Below are 23483 nucleotides of genomic sequence, written 5' to 3'. Positions count from 1 at the left end.
AATCCCTGTTTCAATGCACTCATTTTATTTCCTGAATAAATTTCCTTAGCACTCCCTAAGGGGCATTTTTTGAGTGACAGCAGAGGACACTTGGGTGAAGTGTTAGCTGAAGAGTTCCAGCAGTGAAGGGTAGCATTAACTTTGAATGAAAAACAGCAAGCTAGTTCCTCACTTGAGATAAAAATGTCTTCATTAATTATGTTCTCTTTAATTTGCAGTATAATTCAAATTGACTAGATTCTTCCCAATGTTAGTCAGCAGTTTCCTACAGAAATGGCTGTGCTGAGTTCCCTGTTTAACCACACATTGCCAGATGCAACTGCAGGTCATGGGGCCTGCTGGCTGGTCAGCTGCTGAAATTCCAGAGCTGCCACAAGGACTGCAGGACACTGAAACATATTATAATTATTTCCTCATTAAGAGTTTAAACAGTATGGCTCATTTTGCCTTTTGATTATTTAGAATACTTGCACAATAGTATAATTGTATTTTTATTAGTTGCACTTGGTTTTATTTCCATGTTTGTTAGGACACTTTATTTCACCATAAAGTCCTGCTTCTTAGCTACTTTAATTCTTGTCACTTTTAACTGTGTGAAATGGATTTCCAGACAGCCAACAGGAAGTGTTTTTGGGTCAGCAGCTAATTTTCCCAGGCCCATTTTGCAGACTCTTGTGATTTATACCAACTCTATTTATAGAGGAAAGACTTTTTTTAACCTATGAACTTGTTATCCTCATGTTGGCATTTTTTCTATCAGCTGATGTATCTGCTTGTTGAGTGATGGTGACAGCAAAGTTAATAAGCTACACAAGTGGCAAAATGTATTGCAACAGACAAGCATTTAATAATTTAATGATGGTCTAGGCACTGCCTGCATCCTGCAGTGTTGGTGTGCATGTCAGAAGCACCATGGGAGGACAGCACATCTGTGATTACAGAGTATTCTCTCCATTTTATTTACTTGGTCCCCTTTCCTGTAACACATGAACAACTTTCTGTTTTAAAGATTTTAGTCTTAAAAAAAACCCTTTCATATAGTGAGATTCTATGATTCCCATTCACTGAAAGGGATATGAGATATGGGGTTAAGTGGTTTTCAAAATTCTTGCAGAGTCTGCAATAGAGCAGAAAAATGAATTTGGGTTCCTTGACTGTGGGCAAATCTCTGGGTGGTTATTCTCAAAAATAAAACAATCATTAGTCCTGTCTCTGTGGGTTTGTAGTTTAAAATGTGATAACAAAAACCCATGAGTTTCACCTGACTAAAGGAGAAAAATTTCTTCTTGCCCCCCTTTCCCCAACAGAAACTTAATCTAAGGATCATGCCAGGTTTTGCTGTATTTGAGGGGAAATTTTTAAATGTTGACATGGAAGCCTCAATTTCATTTCTGTAGGCTTGCTTATGTCCTGGATACTTTTTTATTGAGAGGGAAAGAACTCTGGAATACAAAGAAATAATGTTTTTATTACTTTTATTGATTTTGTAGCCTTTCTACTCAAAGAACATTGATATCAATGACCACTGATGGTGGACAGAATTCACAAGAAAAGCTTTTGGCCTTTTTTCATATATCATTTTCAGTCTTACATTGTTTTTCAAAGGAAAATGTCTGCCTAATCCCACATAGGACCTGAGGAAGTGGAACAAAATCTGTAAGAAGTACACACTCAAAATTACATATCTGTTGATCATTCATTAAGTGCACTAATTAATTTTTGGTTCTTAAGCTTTAAGATACATATTTCCATTTTCTGTATTTTCTAGACATATCCATGGGGGTTTTTGGCCTCTCTACAGTTCCAATTGAGTTCCTACAGGTATTCACTCACAATTGTAGTACCCTGCTAAAAATCAAAAAGGCTCATGCCTGGACAATTTTCTGTTGAAAACTTGGATGCTTCAATTTAATTTTCATACTGAGAATTTTCTCACTTTTTAATTTCACCTCTTGATTTGAAAATTAACTGATGAAAGTCTCTTTTCACTCAAGACAGATGCTAATACTTAGGGGAACTTAGCTTGAGAATGTGTTTCACAGGAATAATTCTTGAGATTCATCTGTACAGCTCACCATATTTAGCTTGATTCCCTGTCTTTGAAACCTATAACTTTTCTTCAGATCTATCCTTCAAGACACTTTTTTTATTCTACTTTAAAAGGATGGTCTTCTGGGGAGCTGTAAGATAAAGCAATAAATTTCCCTCATATTCTTCATACAGAGAGTTCAGCCTGACACATGATAGACACATGATGTTCTGGTGAGCCATGTTTCAAAAGACTTCAATCATTTGCATATTACCCTTTATTAGCTCATATTACAGGACTTTTAAGCTCATACTACACAAAAATGTTTTTAACTGTGAGCTGCCATAACTGATACTCAAAATTACGAGGTATTGACAGTTGGTAAAAGTAGGGGATGTTATTTTCTCAAGATGAATCTGACAGAAGATGGCTTTGTATGAACATGCTGTCCCAAATTGCTGGGCCTGGTTCAGTTCTCATTCTTGGTGGAGATTAGGCACAGCTTCATTGAAACGAAAGAAGATGTATTTGCCTAGACTTGTATGAAATAAGAGACTAACACATACCCCTTTATAGAATGGGATCATTCACAGGCAGGACAGACTAAAACACAGTAGGCTCTTATTCATACTCCATATAGACTCTCTAGCTAGCAAAGTGCTTTGTGGCAGCACTGCCTGGTTTTACACATTTTGTTTTGTTTAGTTAGGCTTTTCTCTACAAGGGGTTTTATTGTTCAAGAGGGGGCACTCCCACCCTTGCTCATAGTCAAGTCATGGAGTAATTACTGCTCTTTACATGCCAAGATCTCAGACCAAGAAAAGGCAGCCAATCCTGATACAGGAAGACACACACTGGCACAAAAAAACTAACTAGGGAGACAATGAAGAGAGGAAAACACAGAGTGAGCCTGTATGGGATTGTGCTCTATCTGCCTGTGACAGTAGCATCAGGGGCAATGTTGTTTTTCCCCAGTAGCTTTCCAATATAGTTACTCCATTCACTGATGAATTGAGAGTATGTGAAACTGTGCCAAAGCTAATCAAATCAAATTCCACCCAGCTGGTTAAATCCAATTGCCTGTGCCTTCCTCCACAATGCAAGGGCATCCATGGTACACTGTGCTGACCTGCCTCCTCCCTCCCAAAGCTCACTGCACGTCTGTGCACTGTGGGTGATCTTCCTCCATAAGCGTAATGCGTGGGTTTCTGGCTTCTTCTGAGTGCAGATCTTATCTTGTTCAATCCCTGGAGAAACAATAAAATATAAAAGAACAGTTACATATATATATATATGTGTGTGTGTGTGCGTGTGTGTGTGTGTGTATATATATATAAAAAATAATTTAGCACAGTTGCTCTTCAGGTGTTTCCCCTAAAACAATGAACAGTCGTCCCCGACTTGTGGGGAAACTGCCTCTTTCTGCATTGATTTCAAGCTGGTGAGAAACATGGAATTAATAAAGAAGATTGTAATATAAGATAATATGCACTTTCCTGGGCTATGTATGTTTCAGGCAGTACTCCAACACTCGCTCTCTGGTGTATCACCTTCCTTCTTGAAGCAATTGTTTCCTCCTGTACAGTAAGTGGCAATAGGCAGAGTCCTCTGGTTGCCACACTTCAGAGTAGGAGTGTGACTTAGGGCTTTGCATTGTTGACCAGAACAGTATCCCTTCATGGGCTAGCATGAGACTAATAGCCCAATTTATGCACTCAAGTTGAATACATTAATCAAATAGACCCAGTTTCTGCCTTGATCTTCAAAAGAAATCTTTATTTACTCTTTCTCCATTTCTCACTGATTCCAGTAGGGCACTTGATTCCTGAGAAACAAATGTGCCATTGACCAGAGGAATAACTCCACTGATAACATTTGTGTATTTTTAAACCAGGTCCCATCTCTTACACACTCCTTGTTAGGTCTGGGTGTCTTTCCTGTGGACAGTAGCTGCAGCTATCTGCCATGTATAGAACCCTCCACCTCTCTCTGGTGATGGCTCAGGGGTTGGGGCTGGCAGATAACTTGTGTCAGGCTGATAGGATGTCTTCTGGCAGGCACTGGATTTCTACCTCCAAGAAAGAGAATACTGTCTTAGCCCTGGAAGAATCAACACCTTCAGCAAAGGGGAAATCTGCCACAGGAACAGCCTATGCAAATACTTGTGGGAGGGAATCTAAGACATGATCCATGAATGCATTCCCCTGAGGAGCAGCACAGTAAAAGGCTTTGCCAGACAGCCTGGGTCAGAATCAAGAGTCATGCATTCTGAACTTGCCTTCAGGAAGGAAGTCTGCTAATACTACTGAATTCAGACTTGTAACAATAAATGCAAATATTAACAATAAGACAAAAACTAACAATTGTCAGAGGGATAATAACATTCCTCAGGTGTGTTCATGACTGGCTTTAACTGATTTGGAATTTATTACTATTGTAAAAAAAATTTAGCTATTATAATCAACAAAGTCTAGGGTATGATTCAGTTGACCAGGCTGAACACTTTATACATGGCAATGTTAATTTTAAGCTTTTGATTAAACTCCAGACAATGATTAGCTCTGTGAGAAAACTGACACAATGGCATTTGAGAGTGGTTGTACACCCAACCTGCGAGTACAACTCCAACTAAACATCAGATGGCAGTGTGGGGAAGGCATTGTGTGACGTGAATTTCTCAGGCTCTAGTTGAAAGATGAGCAGAACCAAAAGATCTGGTTATCACCACTCATCTATCTTAAGGTTTTGAGTTTGTTTGTTGTTTTTTTTTTTTTAATTGTGCTTCACAAGTCATTTGGTTTGTGAGCAGGAAATACTTTTGGATTAAATAATACTTGTAATTTTAATCTGTTCAAAATAGATAAAAAGCTTATATAAGCAAAACACTGACCTATATCTGCTGGTTTGAAACACATTTTTGGGCAACATTCCAGGAAGATTTCAAGCACAAAATTTAATGGGTCACTTATTAATTTTAGCCTATTAAAATCCATTGTCTTTTCTACAGTGGAGTGTCTTCTGTGCAGTGGAGATGCTACAGATTTAAAATATTTTTTGTGCAGGAATAGGCACTTTTTAAACAAAGGTATGTCAGCACTGACCAATCGTGAAAGCCTTGGCGTTAGTTTAGGGAGCTTTATGGTGTTCCTCAGCTGATGCAGTTGCTCCAGAGGGCAAACTCATTAAAATACATAAATCATAAATCTCAAGAACAGAATAATCGCTAATCAAAGAAGGACATACATTGATTTCTAAGCATGTCAGTAAGGTACAGTGAGCTGTTCCTGCTTTACTGTATGAATATTTATCAAATAATGCAGTTACATTTGCATCATGCACTTCAGATAGCTGAAATAAATAATCATAATCAAACCCCAAATATGTTTTCATGGTATATATTTCACCTTTTCTCAGCTCTTACATACCAGCAGGAGACCATTACCCTAGAGCAGCATCCCTTTTCTTTGATTTGAAATATGTATTGTAGCACCTTTGTCATTATAATGTACTTCAGCAAGCTCCTAGAGTGAAAAGAGGAGGAATAAAGGTAAAAATTTAGAATGAAAGACTGTAAGAAAATAGGTAGCTATACAGAATAATAGAACTATGGATAGAATATAGAATGGTTTGGGTTGGAAGGGACCTTAAAGGGCATCCACCTAGTGACCACATAGTCACATCTAGTGATTACATCTAGTGACTACATGGTCACAGCCAGTGATCACAAATTTTAAATACATTAAATTACAATGTTGAGTTTTATAATATTAGTTTTAAATAAAACACAAAGTTTAAATCAATCCTTTCTAATAAAGAAAACATGTCTTTTTAAGCTCTACTTAAACATTTAGAGAAACAAGCTTCATAACCCATCTCCATCATTATGTGGCCTGTTTTGTTTCAAAGCTTGTGAAAATTGCAGAATAAGTATAAACTGCAAGTTTTGTCTAAGATTTTACTACAATAGATTTACAATTGTTACAAGTTTCTAAATAATCAGGGGTTATGAAATGTTTATGAAAAAATGTGGTGGGATTGATAGTGCAAGGCAACAGTTGCCCACTTAGCATTACCCAAAAAGTACTTCAAAGACAATGGCACTGGTGGCCTAGGAGCAGTCACACAGGTTGAAAAGGCCACAAATGAGCACATGTCCCTGATTGCTACAGGAAGGTGGAATTTAACAGGGCAGTTCAGGCAAGTCTTCTGCAGAGATCTCACTAGCTTGAGGTCCTTTTGTAAGATGTGGTAAGCCAAGTGCTTCAGTAACATCTGACTGTTCTGTTGTGTATATACTGAGATGACTGGATTCTTTAAAAATTGTGTTGAGATTTTCTGATTGTTGCTTATGCCCGTTTCACATTTAACCTCCCCTGCTGCCAGGTTAAGGTCAGGCCTGCTCTGAGCAGGCTCAGGCTCAGCTGGAGAGCAGGTGAGCTCCAGTGGAGGGGCTGAGGTGCCCTCAGCAAGTGATGACACGGTGCTGGAAGGCACTAGTTAGCATGACATCCTCCTAGACAGCATTTCTAAACCAGAGCTCAGCTAAGCCTTTTCTTTTGTCTGGATGCAAACTACTGAATACACTAATACAAAAAAGATGCTAAACCTATCCTTAATTTATCTTGACTTACTCAAACACATAGGGACGATGCAACTCCAAATCTACTGATGTAACTCCAAATCTACTGCCCATCCATGTTTGGGGAGGAGGGGAGTGTCCCAAAACTAGTTACAGAAGACATCCCCAAAACAGTTTGATTTTGGAAAAAACTCACATTATTTTTCATTCTTCTTGATTCTTTATATCCCACTGGAGTACATTTGCATCAATAAACATTCAAAAGGCTGTTGAAAATTAAAAATTTGATTTTCTTTGCAACGTGTGATCTGAAAAAAAAAAAGTAGGATAAGAACTTAGAAGTCTTTCATGTAATCATCTGACTTGAGCAGATCTTGTGAAAACATCAGATATCATGAGATGCCTGATAGATTAAGTCATGGCTCCCTGGACACAGGGCTGTAAGTCAAAGCATCTTTTATAAACATAGAAAAGTGCTTTTCTCTTGTCAAATTATCAGTGTATCCATTCAACTACCATGACTCAGACCTCCAGCAGTCAAAAGATTTGCTTAGATTACAACGATTTAAAGAAGAAAAAAAAACCACAGCAAAAAAGACTAATGAAAGCCATGCACCATCCCCATCTTTTACATTACTTTGAATAGGGCAAAAGTGGATTTTTGACTGGGAAAGCCCTAAACACAGGGAAGGTGGTACAAAGGGGCACTTAACACCCTCTCATTTCTCTGTGGCCTGTTATCTTTGGAACAGTCAGTACACAGGAGAGTTTAACAAGTTCTCAAAGAATTCGTGCAGCCCCTACAAATCTCTGGGACAACCAGTGACTCTCTGTGGTTGGATGCGCGTCCTCACGGCCGGGCAGGCTCGGGGCCAGCCGGGCTCAGGCTCCGGCCTGGATCCGGGCAGCCGCGGGGTCCCCGCTGTGGACAGGAGCTCGGGGGGTTCCCTCGGGCCAGCGGGGCGGCCTCGGCCCGGCCGGGCCCCTGAGGGGCGGGGAGGGGAGCGACGGGCACCAGCGGGCAGCGCCAGCCGTGCCCGCTCCCTCCAGCAGCAGCGCGCGGAGCCCCGGGCTGTGGGAGAGGGTCCGCGCCCGTGTGCGGGACGCTCGAGTGAGGAGGGCCGGGGACGCAAGAGCCAGCGCGCCGGGAGCCCCGCGGCCGCGGCTCGGGGGGGCTCCGTCGGTGGCTGCCGGGGCGGCCCCTCGGCCGAGCCGAGCTACGCCGCCGCCTCTCCCGCAGCCCGCCCGGCGGGAGGCGTCTCCGCCCGCTTGAACCGGAACCGGTTCGCGGGGGCCGCCCGGGGCGGCTGCTGCTGCCGCCGCCGCTGCTGCTGCGGTGTCGCTGCCGCGGAGGCTGCGACGCTGCCGCGTGGGTGCGTGCGCGGAGCGGGCCCGGCGGCTGCGCGGGGGCGGGGGAGGATGGGGCTGTGCCCCGGCGGGCCCCGCGCTGCCCGCCCGCGGAGGAGGGCGGCTTAGCTGCCGCAGCCCACGCCGGCGGGCCGCGCTGCGGGGCCGCCTCCGCGGATGAGCCGCCGGGGGGAACCGCCGGCGAGTGCAGCCGCAGGGCACCGCAGCCGCCGCCTCCTCCCCCGCCGCCGCTCCCTCTTGTCGCCGCTGCCGCCCATGGCTTCCCGCCACCCCCGCTGACCGGCCGCCCCTCGCCTCCTCCCGAGCCGGGCCGGGCCGGGGCCGGGCAGAGAAGATGGGGAACACCACGTCCTGCTGCGTCTCCTCCAGCCCCAAGCTGCGGCGGAATGCCCACTCTCGGCTGGAGTCCTACCGCCCCGAGGCCGAGCTGAGCCGGGAGGACACGGGCTGCAACCTGCAGCACATCAGCGACCGGGAGAACATCGACGGTGAGCGCGGGCGGGCGCCCGGGGAGCCCCCGCAGCCCTTCTCCTCCCCTCCGCTCCCTGCGGCGGGCTCGGCTCTGCCCCGGCCGCTCCCCCGCGGGTGGGGCCGGGCCGGGCGGTCCCGCTGCCCCGGCACCGTGTCCCTCCGCTGCTGGTCCCCGCGCCCGCGGGGCTCGCGGGGATGCCGCGGTGCATTCCGCCTCCAGAGCTGCTCCTGTCCCCGGGGAGAGCTGTGCGGGACCCTTCCAGCGGGGGCTGGGAGCATCCTCGCACCGCGCCGCATCCTCTGGCAGGGTGCAGTTCTGCAGCCCCGGGTCTGCGCTGCCGAGACCCTTCGCCCTTCAGAGGATCGTGAGGTGACATTACGGGCAATCCCGGCGGGCTCGGGCACCGGGGCTCGCCTGTGGCCCCGGGGAGCGTCCCTCGCCCTTGGCAGGGCTGGCTGTGCCGAGCTCACGTCACCTGCCGGGATGTCACCTGCCAGGCCTCTGCAGGGGTGAGCGTTTAAAGGACAAACCCTGCCAGAGATAAAAGTGGGAGAAATGTTTCCCATGACAACCTTCTCTTCCAGTGACTTTTTCTTCCGTTGCTGTCATGATGAGGCGCAGTGCTCATCATGAATACTGCCTTGCCCTCTCTTTCTCTGCAGAGATATTAAAAAAGCCATGTTCCTGTTGGTTTAGTCGTGACTGAATGTGGTGCCATTCGTGCTGGCCAGAATACAGCTTTATTTTAAAGATGTGGGCTGAGTTAATATATACATGTAATTTAGTTTTTGATTAGCTGAAGTATTTAGTCCTAAAACTTTACTTGCTAAAAGGTCAGCTATCTCATGGGTTTGTTCACTGACCAAACCCATGAGGCTTTTGGTAGAAAGCCAGAAAGAAGGACTTTGGTGCCCTTCAGTTTGCCGTCCACATTTTTTTCACAGCTTATTACATTGTGATTTTAGTGCAGAATTCAATGTTCTGTCACTTCTTGGTCCTGGTGAAGTTGTGAATCCCGTGGAAGCATATAGGTACCCTCACTGGTTTCCTTCAGTGAGGTACATTCTAGAAATAGGAATGAGGAATGTTTTTCAGATGTCTTTGCTACATGCAGCTGAAAATGGAGTGTAACAGGATCAGTAGGTGGAAAAAAATACATAATGGTCTGATCTGAGAAAGCCAGGGAGATGAAAGAACCAATTGTTGATCTGTGAATGATTAATTCTTCCAGCATCAGTGGTGTGCAGTGTAGCAGGATGCAGCTCTCTCTGATGGTACGGATTTCTCCATCTATAACAACACAGGCTGCAGTAAACTTTTTGGTCAGAGATGTGTGGGTTTTATGCCTTGTTCTCAGTGTGCTTTTTTTTTTTTTAATGGATGGGAAGAAAGACTTTGATGGAAATAGTAAGTGCATGTGTACTTGTTAAAATGTGCATACAATGCAGATAAGTTCCTGCATCTGAGCAGATATTTGCAAAAAACCCCAGGAGATCTTTATTGGTTGGTGGTTTCATTTGTTGCGTCAAGGTGCATATGTGTTCTCTTTCTCTTCTCCTTTAAAGTGTGGCATGTGTCAAGTGTAGAGTTGTAACCTGTTGTTAGAACACAGAAAACACCTCATGCATTATTTATATTTACATTTTGTTGGTTTTCATCTGGGGCCATGTCAGTGCAATGCGACAGTTTCAAATGGGCACGCTGTCTTCAAATTTGTGAACAGTTATGGGTTTTCTTTTTATGCTTTACTCTGCTCTTGGCCCTTTTTATGTATAGAGCCTGAGAAGTAAGTTTTCACTGGGGAGGCTGATGGGTAATAGATGTCTATGCATTCAAAACAACTGGACAGACTGGGATAAAACAGCTTTCTGAAGTGTGCTTTGTTGCAGATCTGTTACACTGGAGTCATGCTCATTGACGGTCTCTTGGTTAAAGATGATGACTGAGTATTAAATGTAATAGGGTGATTCTTTGTTTCTGAAATTTTATTTTGTGTTAGACTAGCTATTATGTTTTTGTTGTTAGATTGTTTGAACTGTATGGCATAGAGACATTTATGGACGTGACATTGGGGTGAGAAAAACCCTTCACAACAGAGACCTCTGATGATATTTTTGCCATTTTAGAATGAAAGAACAATAGTCTGGTTATCTGTGTTGTGAAGAGAGAATGCTGGATGTTTATTCCTTAGTGTTCCTGCAAGTCATAAGGGTTCTCAAATTACTAGTGTTGCCAAATGTGCCTTTTTTTAATTAAATGAATGATGACAAAGACTAATGCACTGAAAGGAAACTTTTTTGACACTTTCCAGTAGGAATTAGTTTTATAACAAAATACTTCTACATCACTGGTACTTGGCCAGAAAAATCTCAATTTCTGTAATATTTTACAACTGTTTGTAAATTGGTATCTGAAGGAGAAGGGGAATTTGGAAAGAGTTTTGATGAGGAATTTATCAAGAGACTTATTCTGGAGAATAGCAAAGTTGAATTTACCTCTCTTCCTCTTTTTTCTTCCCCTCAAATTTCTAAGAAGGTAGTGGACTTCTACAAAAATCCACACATGCAAAATTGCCTCTCTGAATATTGTAGAGTACCCAGAATGCTTTGGTTTTGTTTGTTTCTCAATGCTTTTTTGTTTATTTTATTGCTAGTTTCTACAGGCCCATGATCATGAAGGACACTTAACAGAATTTTAATGTTTTTCTCTTTTGAGGAAGGGCAAGAAGGTAACTGTAACATACAGAGATTACCTTCTGTTTTTGATGATTTATTGCTTAGGATGAGCTTCCACATTTTTCAGCGCTTCACATTTAGAAGTTTACTTTAAAAAAAATTGTGGCAGTGGATTCAAACTCGTAGATTCCTACATCTGTTTGCCATCAAGACCTTTTTTTACAGCAGTTAATGGCAGCCATAAGTAAAAATGGTTGAGATCTTTGTGTGCCAGATTCTGTATCTCTTAGGATGCAAACTCTGGCCTGTGCAGGCAGCTTGGTGTGTGCATGGGGTCAGTCCTCGCTGCCTGGGCTGGCCGGAGCCCAGGCTCCACCTGCTCTGTGCATCATCAAGGCACAATGGGAGCCAGTGGTGCTTTAACTTGGGAAAAGGCAGCATGTGCTCAGGTGTGATTGCTCTGTTTGGAGCATGATTTCTACAGTCAGCTGTTCAAGTATGGAGCTGTAGTGAGGGAGTGAAAGGAAATGTCTTACTACAAATACAATGGTGTGAAGCAAAGCTGATACCGTACAATGAAACTGGCCAAAAGGCTGTTCTTGAAACAGAGACTAGATGGAGAATTCATAGGCTATTTCAGGAAAAGATGGTTCTTAATGTTCAGCTTCTCCCCTTTTTCCCCCTTCACCCCACAAAATCAGATTTATTTTTTTCCCTTCTTGGTAAACTTCTGCTAATGTCAGTGGGTCATGCATTGCTAGTTCACATAATGGCTTGTGCAACTGTGCATCACTGATAAACCTTTGCAGACCTTTTCATGATGGGTCAATCATGTTAATTTTTTTGCTGCATAATGTACAGGCTCCTAAGAATGGACTGCTTTTTAAAAAGCTATTTATTTGTTCATTTATGTTTGTTTTTTTTTCCTCCAGCTTCTTGGAACTGGCATAAGAGGGTCTCTGACATGGGATTAGTTACTATTTGTGTATTTCTTATCTACTGGGTTTTATAAGAGTTACAAGATTTTAGCAAAATAGAAGGAAGTTTTAAAATGCCTGCCCCATATACCTAATGGAATTTTGCTGAAAGGAATACTGGTGTTTTCAAGAGCTAGGGCATGATGGGTTGCACATTGTGAAGGAGCTGACCTACTTCACAAAAGTCAAGACATAAGCATTTCAGAAGCAAATTAAATATCCAGTGCACTGCACACAGAGATTCCTGCTAAAACATGGATTGTAAAAGGATAGCTCTTCTTTAAAAACAAAATCTATTTGGTTTACAGAAAATTCTCTTTCAAAAAATGTTCTTGTTTAGCCAGAACTCCAGCACAGAGGTGATCTGTGTGTTTTTCAGTACTACTGTTTAGGTATTTGGTGTTATCTACCTAAGCATTTGTCAGAAGTCATGTATCAAGGTACCCCTGTATTCTGATGCATGAAAAAACTGAAAATGCAGCCTGCTGTGGCCTACATTGGTGAACCTAGGCCTAAACTGCATCTTGCTAATGATGCCTCCTGCACAGCTTTCTTTTTTCTTCTGTTACCAGTCTCATCTGGTTGTTCTGTCTGTGCCCTGCTTCTCCTCAGAGACACCATTGTGTCGTACAGGGCCTTCCTAAAACCTCATTTTTGCACTGTTCACATCAAAACAATAAATTTACACCCTGCTAAAATTTCATATTTAGCTGCAGAAGCTTTCAGAGGTACACATACTAAGGCTAGTCATATCTGAACTTACTTCTAAGAAATTTTATTAGTGCACTGCCATCTGATTAGTATTTTCTTGGAAAGTGAGTTATACAGTCTTGGCTGGATAAATTGGTACTTGAAACAGAAGGAAAAAACTTAAAATTATAGGTGTCAGAAAATGGAAGGACTACTGTATTTTGAGATGTTTTGGACAAAAACCAGTCCTGGTGGGACACCATACTTAAAGGCAGCTTACTGATATTGTGAATGCCTTTTTCTAGCTGCTCTTGTATCCTGGAGCTGGAAGGGGAATCAGGGAGCAGTGTCTGGCACTACCTGATGGCTGTCCTTGGCCTTGTCCTGCCAGACAGCTGCACATCAGACACAGTCTAAGTATCTTCCTTGCTTAATATCTTTGCAAGAATATGAAATACACTTTGCAAACTGAAAGCATATATACAGCCTATCTCTGAGCTTTCCATGTAGAAATGAATCAACATTACTTTTGCTTCTTTTCCATTCCTTTGGACTTGGATAAATAGAACTTCTAGAATATATTAATTTTCTATGTGCATTCTGACATATGGAGCGATCTTTTTCACTTCATCCTGCAGAATATTTAATATATGTGCCATATCTCTCTGAAATGTATGTAAAGAGCTGGTAAGCATTAATAAATATTTTAAATCTAGAACTATGGGTGGACTAGATGGACTGTTCCAAGCAGTGTGCCTAGGTGGTGCCTTCACTGAAGTAGTTACTACTTCCAGTATCTTCTGTAAGGAGAACCAGCAGTTTGTAAGGAGTTTTATTCCTTACAAATCAGCTTTAAAAGCAAACATTCCAGAATTGCTGAAATGGACTGTTGGGATGTTAATTTCCTTAGCTGAAACTTTTTGCAAAATTGACCAAAGTTCAGAGATGGTTTTACTGAGCTCAACTTAAGCTAGCTTTTGTTGCTGATTTTGTAGGCCCCTGTAGGAGCATCACCAACTCTTGCGCTGCTTCTGGGAGGACTGGTTTTAAATTTGGAGGGCTCAGTAGCCTGAACTGGGTTGAGAAAGAACTTAGTCTTCAGGCCAAAGCTCCTGCTTCTAATCCTTAACTAGTATAGAAGCTGGCTAAAGAGCCATGGTTGGAATTAATGGAGAATTACTAATGAAAACTGGTTGGAGAATTTGCACAGAATTCTGGTTTCCCCCCCTTTTGTTTTAATTTGTTTGTTTCCTTTCTCTTCATGTTTATAACATTTTGGGCCTGCAAATTGGAAAGGATTTTTTAGATCATTCAGCTAAGACTAGATTCTCAGATAATCAAGATTCACATTTTCCATGAACTGGTGTTAGAATCGTAGAACATTCTGAGTTGGAAGGGACCCACAAGGATCATTCAAGTCCAGCTCCTATTTATTTACTTCTCTCTCTTTATTTCTATGGAAATGAATGCTGTTTCTTTTAAGTCAGGGTAATGCTGTGACCATGTTGCTGAAATACCTTTGGTATGCCATCAATAGGTGCAGTTTGCACTGCAAAACTGTGTCCTCCTCCTGTAGCTTATGGTGGTTTGAACAAAATGTATCAATAAAGTCAACGTTTTTGGTGCTGTGAGTGGCACTTTATTACTGTCTTTGTTTGCATGAAAATGTTGCAGAAGACTGAAAATGTTGAGTGCTCAGACAAGGTTATGGAATAGAGCTAATCCCAAGATTAAAAGCGAATTTTCATCCACCTTGTGTAATATTTCCCATGCTCTTTTCTACTGTGATTCTTAGAGGGAGAATCTGCACTGTAATATCCTTCTCTCTGCAATCAGAAGAGTCAGCCTTCAACTACTGACTCCTAATTTTCTTTTCAATAAAAATCCACCCAGCCTTAGTTAAAAAAGTTGTATCTCAAACTTTTGCAAAATGATTCTTAGCTGTGGCTGAGATCCAGAAGATGTCAGATGGGAAGTAAAAGTATTTACTTTCAACAGTATTGAAACCAATATGAGAATGTGTTGAAATTTTAAGAGATTGTTTTCTTTGCTGTGTTGGTATTTCATTAAGAGTGGGAATTGATGAATTGTTCCTTCATCTGAACGTTGGATTGTAAGGAGACAAAACTTACAGAAGATACAGAGTACTCCAGGGCTTTGTAAAGTCAGGCTGCACAAAGTGATGTGATAAAGATGCAGTTTTACTAAGTGAAGATGTAAGACTTAATGATATAAGGGTTCTTTTCTAGATTCAGAATTGCATCCAGAATTTAGAATTACTGGCATGCTTAAAATTGTTTCTGTTCTGCATTTTATCCCTGCACATCAGTATTCTGGGAAGTGGTACCTTTTTGTTGCCATGTTGTTATTTGGTTTATGACATCTTAAGGGACACTTCCAACTGAAAAAGATACTTATTACCATCTTTGTTCCTGGAAAAAATACATTCATTTCAGATATTGAAAGTGGTACTGCATGGGAAAGAAGCCGTGCTTGGTCAGCAAAGATATTTCACATTGCTATCCTACACCACTGTGCAAGCTCTCTGTGGAGGGGGTAATTTAGGAATTGTCAGTAGATGAGGCTGTGTATGTGAAATGACTGGCAGCAGTTACACTTTTGTGCTATTTATCAATAGTTTCATTTTAAAGCTAAATATATGGTTTCTTTATCCTCCTTCCTGACCTTCCCATGGAAGAACATTGCATTTAATTAGAAAATCCCAAGTTTGGGGCTTGTAGCTGATCCTGAACACAACAGACCATGCTTCCCTGCTTTGACTAAAAGAAGCTTTCAGGCTGTGGTCAGTGAACTTTACAAGCAGTAATTATATCTGTGAAATACTTGGTGAGCTGTGTTGGGGTGTAAAGTAATGCAATTGATCTAAAGACCTTGAAGAAGGTCTTTCAACATTTGAAATTAATTAGATCTCTTCATTCCTAGGCTCATATTAGGAGTTTTAGATCTCATCTGTTTTTATCTAGCTTGAAAAAAGTTGCCTCTGTGGTATACATGCAGTTTTCATTCAGTAAACTGTAGTCTCTCCTAATTTGGTGTGGGTCGCCCCACACTTGCTCCTCTTCAAAGAATGCTGTTAGAATAACCAGTGTGAAATACAGGTTGGAAAAAGAAGAGGTTACAATTAACCCTAAAAGAAATTTTGATTTCCAGACAGTTGGCTTGCTTATTATAGAATGGCAGTTTCCCATGTGTTTGGGAGGTAGAACCACAGCTATTAGGAATTGGGATCTTTAAAATCTCTTTTTATTCTTATTTGTTTTGTTTTCTCTTTATTTTGGAGAACTTTGAAAGACTCATTTTGTTTTTATTAATTAAGTTTATGAAGTACAGAACTAAAATCAACAGAGTTAAAATTAATAAGTCCAGTGGCAAAATATTTTGCCTAACAATTCATAGTATCATTCTGCTTTGTTTGTAATTAGGGAAAAAACAGTTTCAGATTTTATTAGAAAGAATTTTATTTCTAGTTGCTGGCAAAGTTTCAACTGCTGCTATAGGGAGAATCTTAAATCCGTTGGATCTCCAAACGCAGTAAAATCTGTTGAGGATGACCTTTAATGTGAAATTCTCTGCCCTATTCACTATTACTTTTAAAATTAGCATTGTAATTAACCACTTGACACAGTTGTTTATACATGTGGTTCAAAATCCTAGTATTTCCATTTTAAAATAGTAATCGGTGATTGATTTATTTGCATCTGGAGTGAACAGTTCCTGAAAAGGGATTCTGAAATTAAGATACATGAGCTTTTTTCTGGTTAGTATCATGATATTTCTCGTTAAAATCATACGCAGAAGATTTCAAAGTTCAGATAGTACAATAAACATCAAGGTAAAATGCAGTTTCACAAGTGAACAGCAAGATCCTTTGCAGGTGCCTGTGCTGTGAGCTGTGTGTCAGTCCCACCTGATGCTCCCTGTGAACGCTCAGCTCTCAGTGGCACCTCCTTGGAGCTGCTGGTTGTGACTGTTCCTGGCTGGCAGAAATCCACATGCACTTATTCAGTCAGCCAGTGGAGGCTGAAAGTGTGTGAAGAGTTTGGAAGTGCAATTGTGTTTTAAGCTTTCAAATCACACTTCTGCAGCTAAATGTCCTCCTTTCTTCTAGGATAATTCACTTGGGGTAAGTGTCTAGAATGCTGCATTCATAATATTCAGTTACTGCCTCTGTGTCAGACGTAGAAATTTGAATTGTAATTGTATGGAGGATTTTCTGTACTTTTTCATGGGATTAGGGACAGGAAGGATTCCTGTAACTGAGATGGTTTTAGAGATCAAGCCTGTGATAAAAAGAATAAGAAGTAGGAGAGATTTAACTCTTTGTTTCATGGAGAAAAAGAAAACAATGCCACCTTTGAAAACTAAAGGAAACAAAGAAATAATTCAAAATTCCACATATAAGCAGTGATGCAAATTCTGAATCTAGAAAGTTGTTTCCCCTGGGCAAAAATGGATACTAAAGTGAAGGGGACAGTGCCAAGTTAAATTGGACTGGAAATTAATGTTTTGTGAAAAGTAAGCTCTCGACATTAAATCACATTTCTTTAAAAAATATTATGGTAAAGAATTATTTCTGTAACAAGTACTTGAGTCACAGTTCACGCAATCCAAACGATAAGGTTTTATATTACTACATGAGAACCTGAACTCATATTATACAACTGCTCTCATACTTTCACATATTTGGTTGTATGTGGGGGGATAGACTGTAAGAAAATAAAGATAGTAGAAAGTAGTAGAAAGTAATCTCGCCCCTGAGGAGTTGCAGCTGTACCAATTACCAGAGATTAGGAACAGGCCTGCCCTTAACAGGCCACAGCTGTGTCCAATAAGGATGAGTGCTATAAAAGAGGGGGTTAGCTGGCTGGGGAGAGTTGGAGTTAGCTGGTTGTGCTGTGAAGAGAGATGGAGGTCGTTGGCTGTATTGTGAAGAAGAAGGAGTCAGTGCTGTGAGGAGTTGCCCATGAGAAATCAGCAAGAAGGTATGGGAACGTCGGCAATAAGATGGCAACAGTTGTGGGTTTTTGTTTTTTTTTTTTGTTTTTGCCTTTATTTTTCCTCCTTACTGCATGTTTTGATTTTGAATATAAATTTGCAGTTCAACAGCAGTGAAATTAGGTATGATTGTGGGTAGAAAAGGAGAAGAGAACTTAAGGAACCACTTCTGTAGTTCTTTGTCTCTGATTTTGTGTTGATTATCTCAGAATGGGTTCCCATGGATGTACCAATGTCTTTGTTAACATAGGGGAAGAAGAAGTGTACTCATGCTGACTGTACAGGGTGGTTATTCGAGTGAGGAATGGTGCTGGTGGCTGCTGCTGGGCCTTGGTGCTGCAGAGCAGGAGCTGGCAGTGGGATCCCTGCACCAAGGAAGGGTTTCTGCAGCATGGCCTGGCCATGGCCCCTGTGTGCTCCTGTCCCTGGTGGCTGGGGTCAGCTCAGGGCCTGCTCTGGTGCTGGGTAACTGATGCAAACCCAGTGTGCTGTTTGTCCTTGGGGTATCTGTGAGCTGCAGGAAGCTCTGGGCTTTGGCAGAAGAGCAGGCTACAGTTAGGTAGCAGTTTCTGCCCCTAGTTATTTTATTGTTGTGTGTGTGGTCTTGAATGGAAGTTTGTTCTTAAGGTCTTATGTTTAACAAATGTATTGGAATATAATCTTTTGAAAGTAAGAAGGTAGCTCATGTCTTTTTGGTGTGTTTCTAGTAAAATGGTAAAAGCAGCTTTGAGCTGAAAGATCAATATATTCTTTTTTGATCATTCTTCCAATGATTTTTGATGATTCCTCCATCCTTATTGCTTTACCAAGACTCTGATTTTTATCTCCTTTTCCCTCTTCCCCTTTGTTTTGTGTCACTCTGTCATAGTCTGCCTTACTTGCCTCCTGCCTGTGCTCAGCCCAGCCTTCTTCTACCCACACCACACAGGCGTCCTGTCCCTGGTCTCATCTCCTCCTCCTTGACCCCTTCTGTTTTGCAGTTCTTTTGGAGTGATGAGGAGTGCACAACAATTACAGTTTGTTCTAGAGCAGGGTCAGTGAATATTCCAGGCTGGCAGCACAGCTGTCAACACTGAATTCAGAGCCCTGTTTTATCTTACGTCATGATATCGTTTCAACATTTGCTGCACATTCCTACTTTCCTCCCTCTCCTACATGTTTTACAGACAAGCAAATAGTCCTTGTTCTCTTGGATCTGTGTGATGGTTATCTACAAATTGGTAAGATTTCTGTGTTTTTGCATTGTGTCTTTGGACTTCCAAGTGCATTTTAATATCTATAGTTTTCTTAATATCTTTTGGAGATTTGTGGTTTTTTTTATACTGAATGTATGCCCTGAAATACAGTTTGGGATAACAAATAAGCCATGGTGCATGAGCTGCAATTCTTAAACAGGCTGTGAAGCTGTGTAGGTTTTTTTTTCTTTTTAAGGAGTATGGAATGCATATATGCTGCTTTCTCTGAATAACAATCTGAAAAGAGAATTAGTCGGTAGGAGTCTTAAGATCTGCATTTCATGGAAGAAATTTCCTGGTAATTACCATCTTTGTAATTGATACTCTGCCCATTATTCAATGTGTCCAGCTGTATGTAAATCTTCTCTAACCATGTGTTTTTGCATTTCTTTCCTCATGCAAATGAAGAACCTTCTTGGTTTCTATCAGGGGACTCAAATCTGACTGATTTGGCGTGCCCTAAGTGAAAGACAGGGTCTCTTGCTGGAAGAGGTTTTCTTCCTATTGAAGGAATGGGAATGTGCTCGAGCTCACCCTTGTCCAGACCAGTGGGATTGGTGGCTCTTGGTGGCCTCTTCTGGCCAGGGATACCTGGCAGACCAGGTGGCAGGGCAGGAAGGGCAGTTGTGCTGTCACTGTGCCCTCCTGGAGTCCAGACGAGTCCTGTCCTGCCAGGTCGTGGTGGGGCCATGACTGGTGCTCCTCCTTCCCTTGGTTTTGTTAGTCTGGGCTCTTGGCCATATGAAGGTTTTTGTTTGTAGGTCAGAAGAGATCTCTATCCCTGCTGTCCACTTCTAGAAAGTGTTTTGCAGAAGGCTGCTGACATGGTCATGTGTGCTTGCCATGCTCCCCTTGCTGGCTGTGCCATCATCTCCACCAGCAGTTCCTTCACTCTGGTGATGCTGTGCTAATCAAAGCTGGGGGGAATGTCACATGCTGAGTCAGCACACTGTCACATGTGGCTGTAGCTGTATAACTGGTCTTATTTATGCCATAGGAATTATATTTTATTGCAGCTAGATTTCATGAGAGTGTGCTGACTTACTTGAGCCATTGCCAGTTCTTACACAGAGGTTTTAGTCCTGGATTTCATTGAGGTAAAATAGCTTTGATGCAGGTATACCAGAAATAAGCTGTTACAGGTAACTATCGAATGGAGGGTGGTATAATTAATAATGTAAATGCTTTGGCAGGGGTACAGCAGTATATAATTAAGTGTCAAGTGTCAGTTCAGCAGTGCATATAAACCGTATACTCAAGTGCATTGCTGGCTGTAAAACACATTTGTAATGGTACTAAGAGCATCCAAGCTTCTTGCTATCAAACAGTTAACTCCTATGATAAATTTTCTAACCAGGGCCCATGTGAGAATGTCTTGTTGAAGTAATTCAGAACATGGAGCTTGCTCTTGCAAGACTCTTAGTATTCAGCAAGGCACTTGTTGAAAGAGGATATTGCATCTAATTTCTAAATAGTCCTATGAGCTTTCTATTGCTTGCTGCAGATCTCTTTCCTCAAGTAACTAAGGTACTTTTTTCTTTGTATCTGATAGAAAGTAATAGGGCAAGTATGCACTGGCAAAACTTAATTATTGATGTCCTCTAGAGAGTTGATAATCTCTACTTGGAACCTGGAAAATAAATTTTACCCAGGAGCCTGACTGATATCTGGAAAGATCTCTGTGGCATCTTGCAAGTAAGATTTGACAATATTTACTTATTGTTTGGGGAGAAACCCAAGACTTGGTTCAAAAAACCAGTTTTATGCCACTGCGAAGTGGCATTACTTCCTGCCTTGCTGTTTGGGTCTGGTGGTCTTTTTTCATGCTCTAAATTTTTCTTGTATCTTTTCCTTTTGTCTTCTGTTTATCCCTTTTTGGCAGGGTTTATTGTTTTGCCACAAGTAAGCTTTCTTACTTATTCTTATCCTATAGCAAACTGAAGGTATTATCCAGGACTCGGCCATGATAGCATTTTTTGGTGCCATAACTAAATTGGGGTGTATTTTCTCAATGGAATTTCAAATAGATGGGGGGGAAAAAGTCTGAGTTTCCTTCTGATAATATACAGCAGCTATGTCCAGGCACATGCCTTTGTGTTTTAAATAAATAGCTAGTATATTGGTAGTTAGCATTAATTATTTCCATTAGCTTCATTCCTTTGATTAAAAGGGATCATTGTCATCTCTGTGGTGGTACACTGACCTAGTAAACAATGGAGAATCAGGAATTACTTGCAAATGGAGGTTGTTGTTGTGATGAAAAACACTTTGTGCTCGTGCTTATTAGTATAATACATTAATAATGGGTAACTTATGTGTTTTCAAGCTGAGACAACAGTAAGAAATGTTCTTGGCTCTCTATTTATCAGAAATATGAAGTTAACAAAAACCCAAAAGGATTTGAGATAGGAACAAAGAAAGCTGAAAACTACTTGAATATTAAATAGTTTGCAAATACTATGCCTGACTCTTGGGAACAGAACTTATTTTTAAGTTAATATATGTCCTCTTCCCCTTAATGGAAATTTTTTTTCCCCTGGTACTAAATATTTTTAGAGACAATATCTTGATGCTGCAAACTAGAATTAAAAATATCAGTTGGCATCTTTCAAGCAAAGGAATTTCCATGTCAACAAGTAATATTTATGAGAGAATGAAAAGCCCTTAAAGCATGTAGAAGACTTACACTGGGTGGGGAAATAATTGTTTTATTCACTGGAACTGCAGGCTGTAGTACAAGTTGCAGCGTCGCTAATTTGCTTGTTCCAATACCCTTCTCAGGGAATTTAGTAGAATTACATTTAGGAAAATTTGTCTCTTTATTTTCCAAGGTGATGTATCTTGAAGTGAGATCTGAGGTTTGGCAGTTTGTTCAGGGTGTGGAATTTTTCAGAAGCCTGCAAGAAAAGAAGTGGAGATGTTTTCTGCCAGTTTAGACCAAAGAAAAAGTTAATCTAGTCCTTGTGGTAAAAAGAATTTAATTCTTTGCTTCCTTAAAAATAAAATAATGCTGGAAGATTTGAAGTGGATTTTGTTTGAGTTATGGGGTTATTTGGTTTTTTGTGTACATGTACATATGTATACGTGTGTTTATGTAAATTTATTTAAAACCCCTCACAACTACAACACTTTGGTAAAGAAAATTCAGGGTTCTGGGTGACTGTAGAAAGTCTTGGGACGTGGATTCCCACCAGCAATGTGTAAATTAAATAAAACTGGTAACAGCCAAAGACTGACGTTGCTAATTCCTTTACAACTCCATACACTGTAAAATTGCTCTTCTTGACTTCTATTGCCAATTTTCAAAAAAAAAAAAAAAAGGAAAGAGAGGAAAAAAAAATGAGAAACAACCTTGTTTGCAGTCGAAACCAAGGTACCCTTTTGGGGTTTGGTGCTTGGTTCTTGGCTCATATAGGAGTCCTTCATTCTCACCAGTCCTGGCTGAAAATACTTTATTCTGTGCTGACTGCTGAGATGGGAAGGGCACACACTGGGAGGTGCAAGGTGAACAGCACGTGGTGGGCTCACTTGGCTGGGATGTATCCAAGACAAGGCCAGCAACTTGGGTCTTCCTTTGAAGATTAAGTTGGCATTGAATTATACATTTGACTTGCTGTTTTCTTTTAGAGTGAAGTTCAGCAGAGTCTCTACTTGGAGTTTAATTTATAGCTGTTTTGATATTAGCTACAACCTTGAGCTGTGGAAAAAATCCTTTCTACCTTTTCCACCACCTGGATTTTTGCAAAGGACAATTTTTTTTACTGTCTCAAATATTCTCTGTGACAGTGTATTTAAAAGGTAGCTGACCAACTGGTCTCCTGTCTCCCTCCCTGCCTTCAGACTAAGGGTGCATTCCTGCCTCTGTCCTTTTCTGATGAGTATTTGCAATGTGTATATTATGCTAAGAGACTCACTAAATGAGACTGACTTTTAGAAAGCCAAACCTCTTGATTACTCAATAAAGTTAAAAAGCAAATGCAGAATAAGCCTTCACTAAGTTTTATTTCCTTCCATGAAGTGCCTTACATACTTGTCTTCAAGTGTTGTGTTTGCATATAGCAGAGAATTTGAGAAATCCCAGTTGGCCCAGGCAATGTCACTGGCCAGCAGCAGCTGCTCAGATAAAGTGCACAGGACCCTCTGCACTGTGCTGTGCTAGAGGACCTTTACAGAACTGGAGAATACCTGTAAACAAATATTTAAGAGGCAAGAATTACAACTGTTTTTAGATGTGATTGATTTTTAAAGGGAAGATAGCAATAGTCTTAAAAAAAAATTGCTTGTTTATAAACCTCTGTATTAGGTTTGGGTTGCTTCTGGTACAGGAAAGTCAGTTTGTCTGTGGGATTGTTTTGGAGTGCCTGTATTCCCAGGCATAAGGGCACGTGCTGGAGTCCTACAGAGCTGTGCTGGTGTGTGAGCAGCAGGCATCCTTATATATT

General features: G+C 41.3%; 1 protein-coding gene and 1 long non-coding RNA gene across 3 annotated transcripts in view; one reads left to right on the top strand and one right to left on the bottom strand.

The window, feature by feature from the left end:
• Window positions 1–1458: 1458 nt before the first annotated feature.
• On the bottom strand, window positions 1459–8957 carry LOC139590851 (uncharacterized). Its single transcript, XR_011679454.1, has 4 exons — window positions 8828–8957; window positions 6805–6916; window positions 5455–5550; window positions 1459–3276 (listed from the first exon to the last, which is right to left on the bottom strand). It is a non-coding gene; the product is annotated as an uncharacterized lncRNA (long non-coding RNA).
• CCNY (cyclin Y) overlaps window positions 8153–23483 on the top strand; it is a 120608-nt gene continuing 105277 nt past the window's right edge. The window contains exon 1 of one of the 2 annotated variants that reach the window (XM_071428656.1): window positions 8153–8464. In XM_071428656.1, the coding sequence (XP_071284757.1) occupies window positions 8311–8464 (154 nt within the window). In that variant the 5' untranslated portion in view covers window positions 8153–8310. The remainder of the gene's footprint in view (window positions 8465–23483) is intronic. The other variant, XM_071428657.1, reaches the window with a different exon arrangement.

Source organism: Agelaius tricolor, unplaced genomic scaffold (assembly GCF_023055355.1).
Source record: "Agelaius tricolor isolate 1412-34295 unplaced genomic scaffold, bAgeTri1.0.p SCAF_6, whole genome shotgun sequence".
Classification (NCBI taxonomy): domain Eukaryota; kingdom Metazoa; phylum Chordata; class Aves; order Passeriformes; family Icteridae; genus Agelaius; species Agelaius tricolor.
Note: the sequence above shows the minus strand (reverse complement) of the source record. Positions and strands in the feature narration are given on the sequence as shown.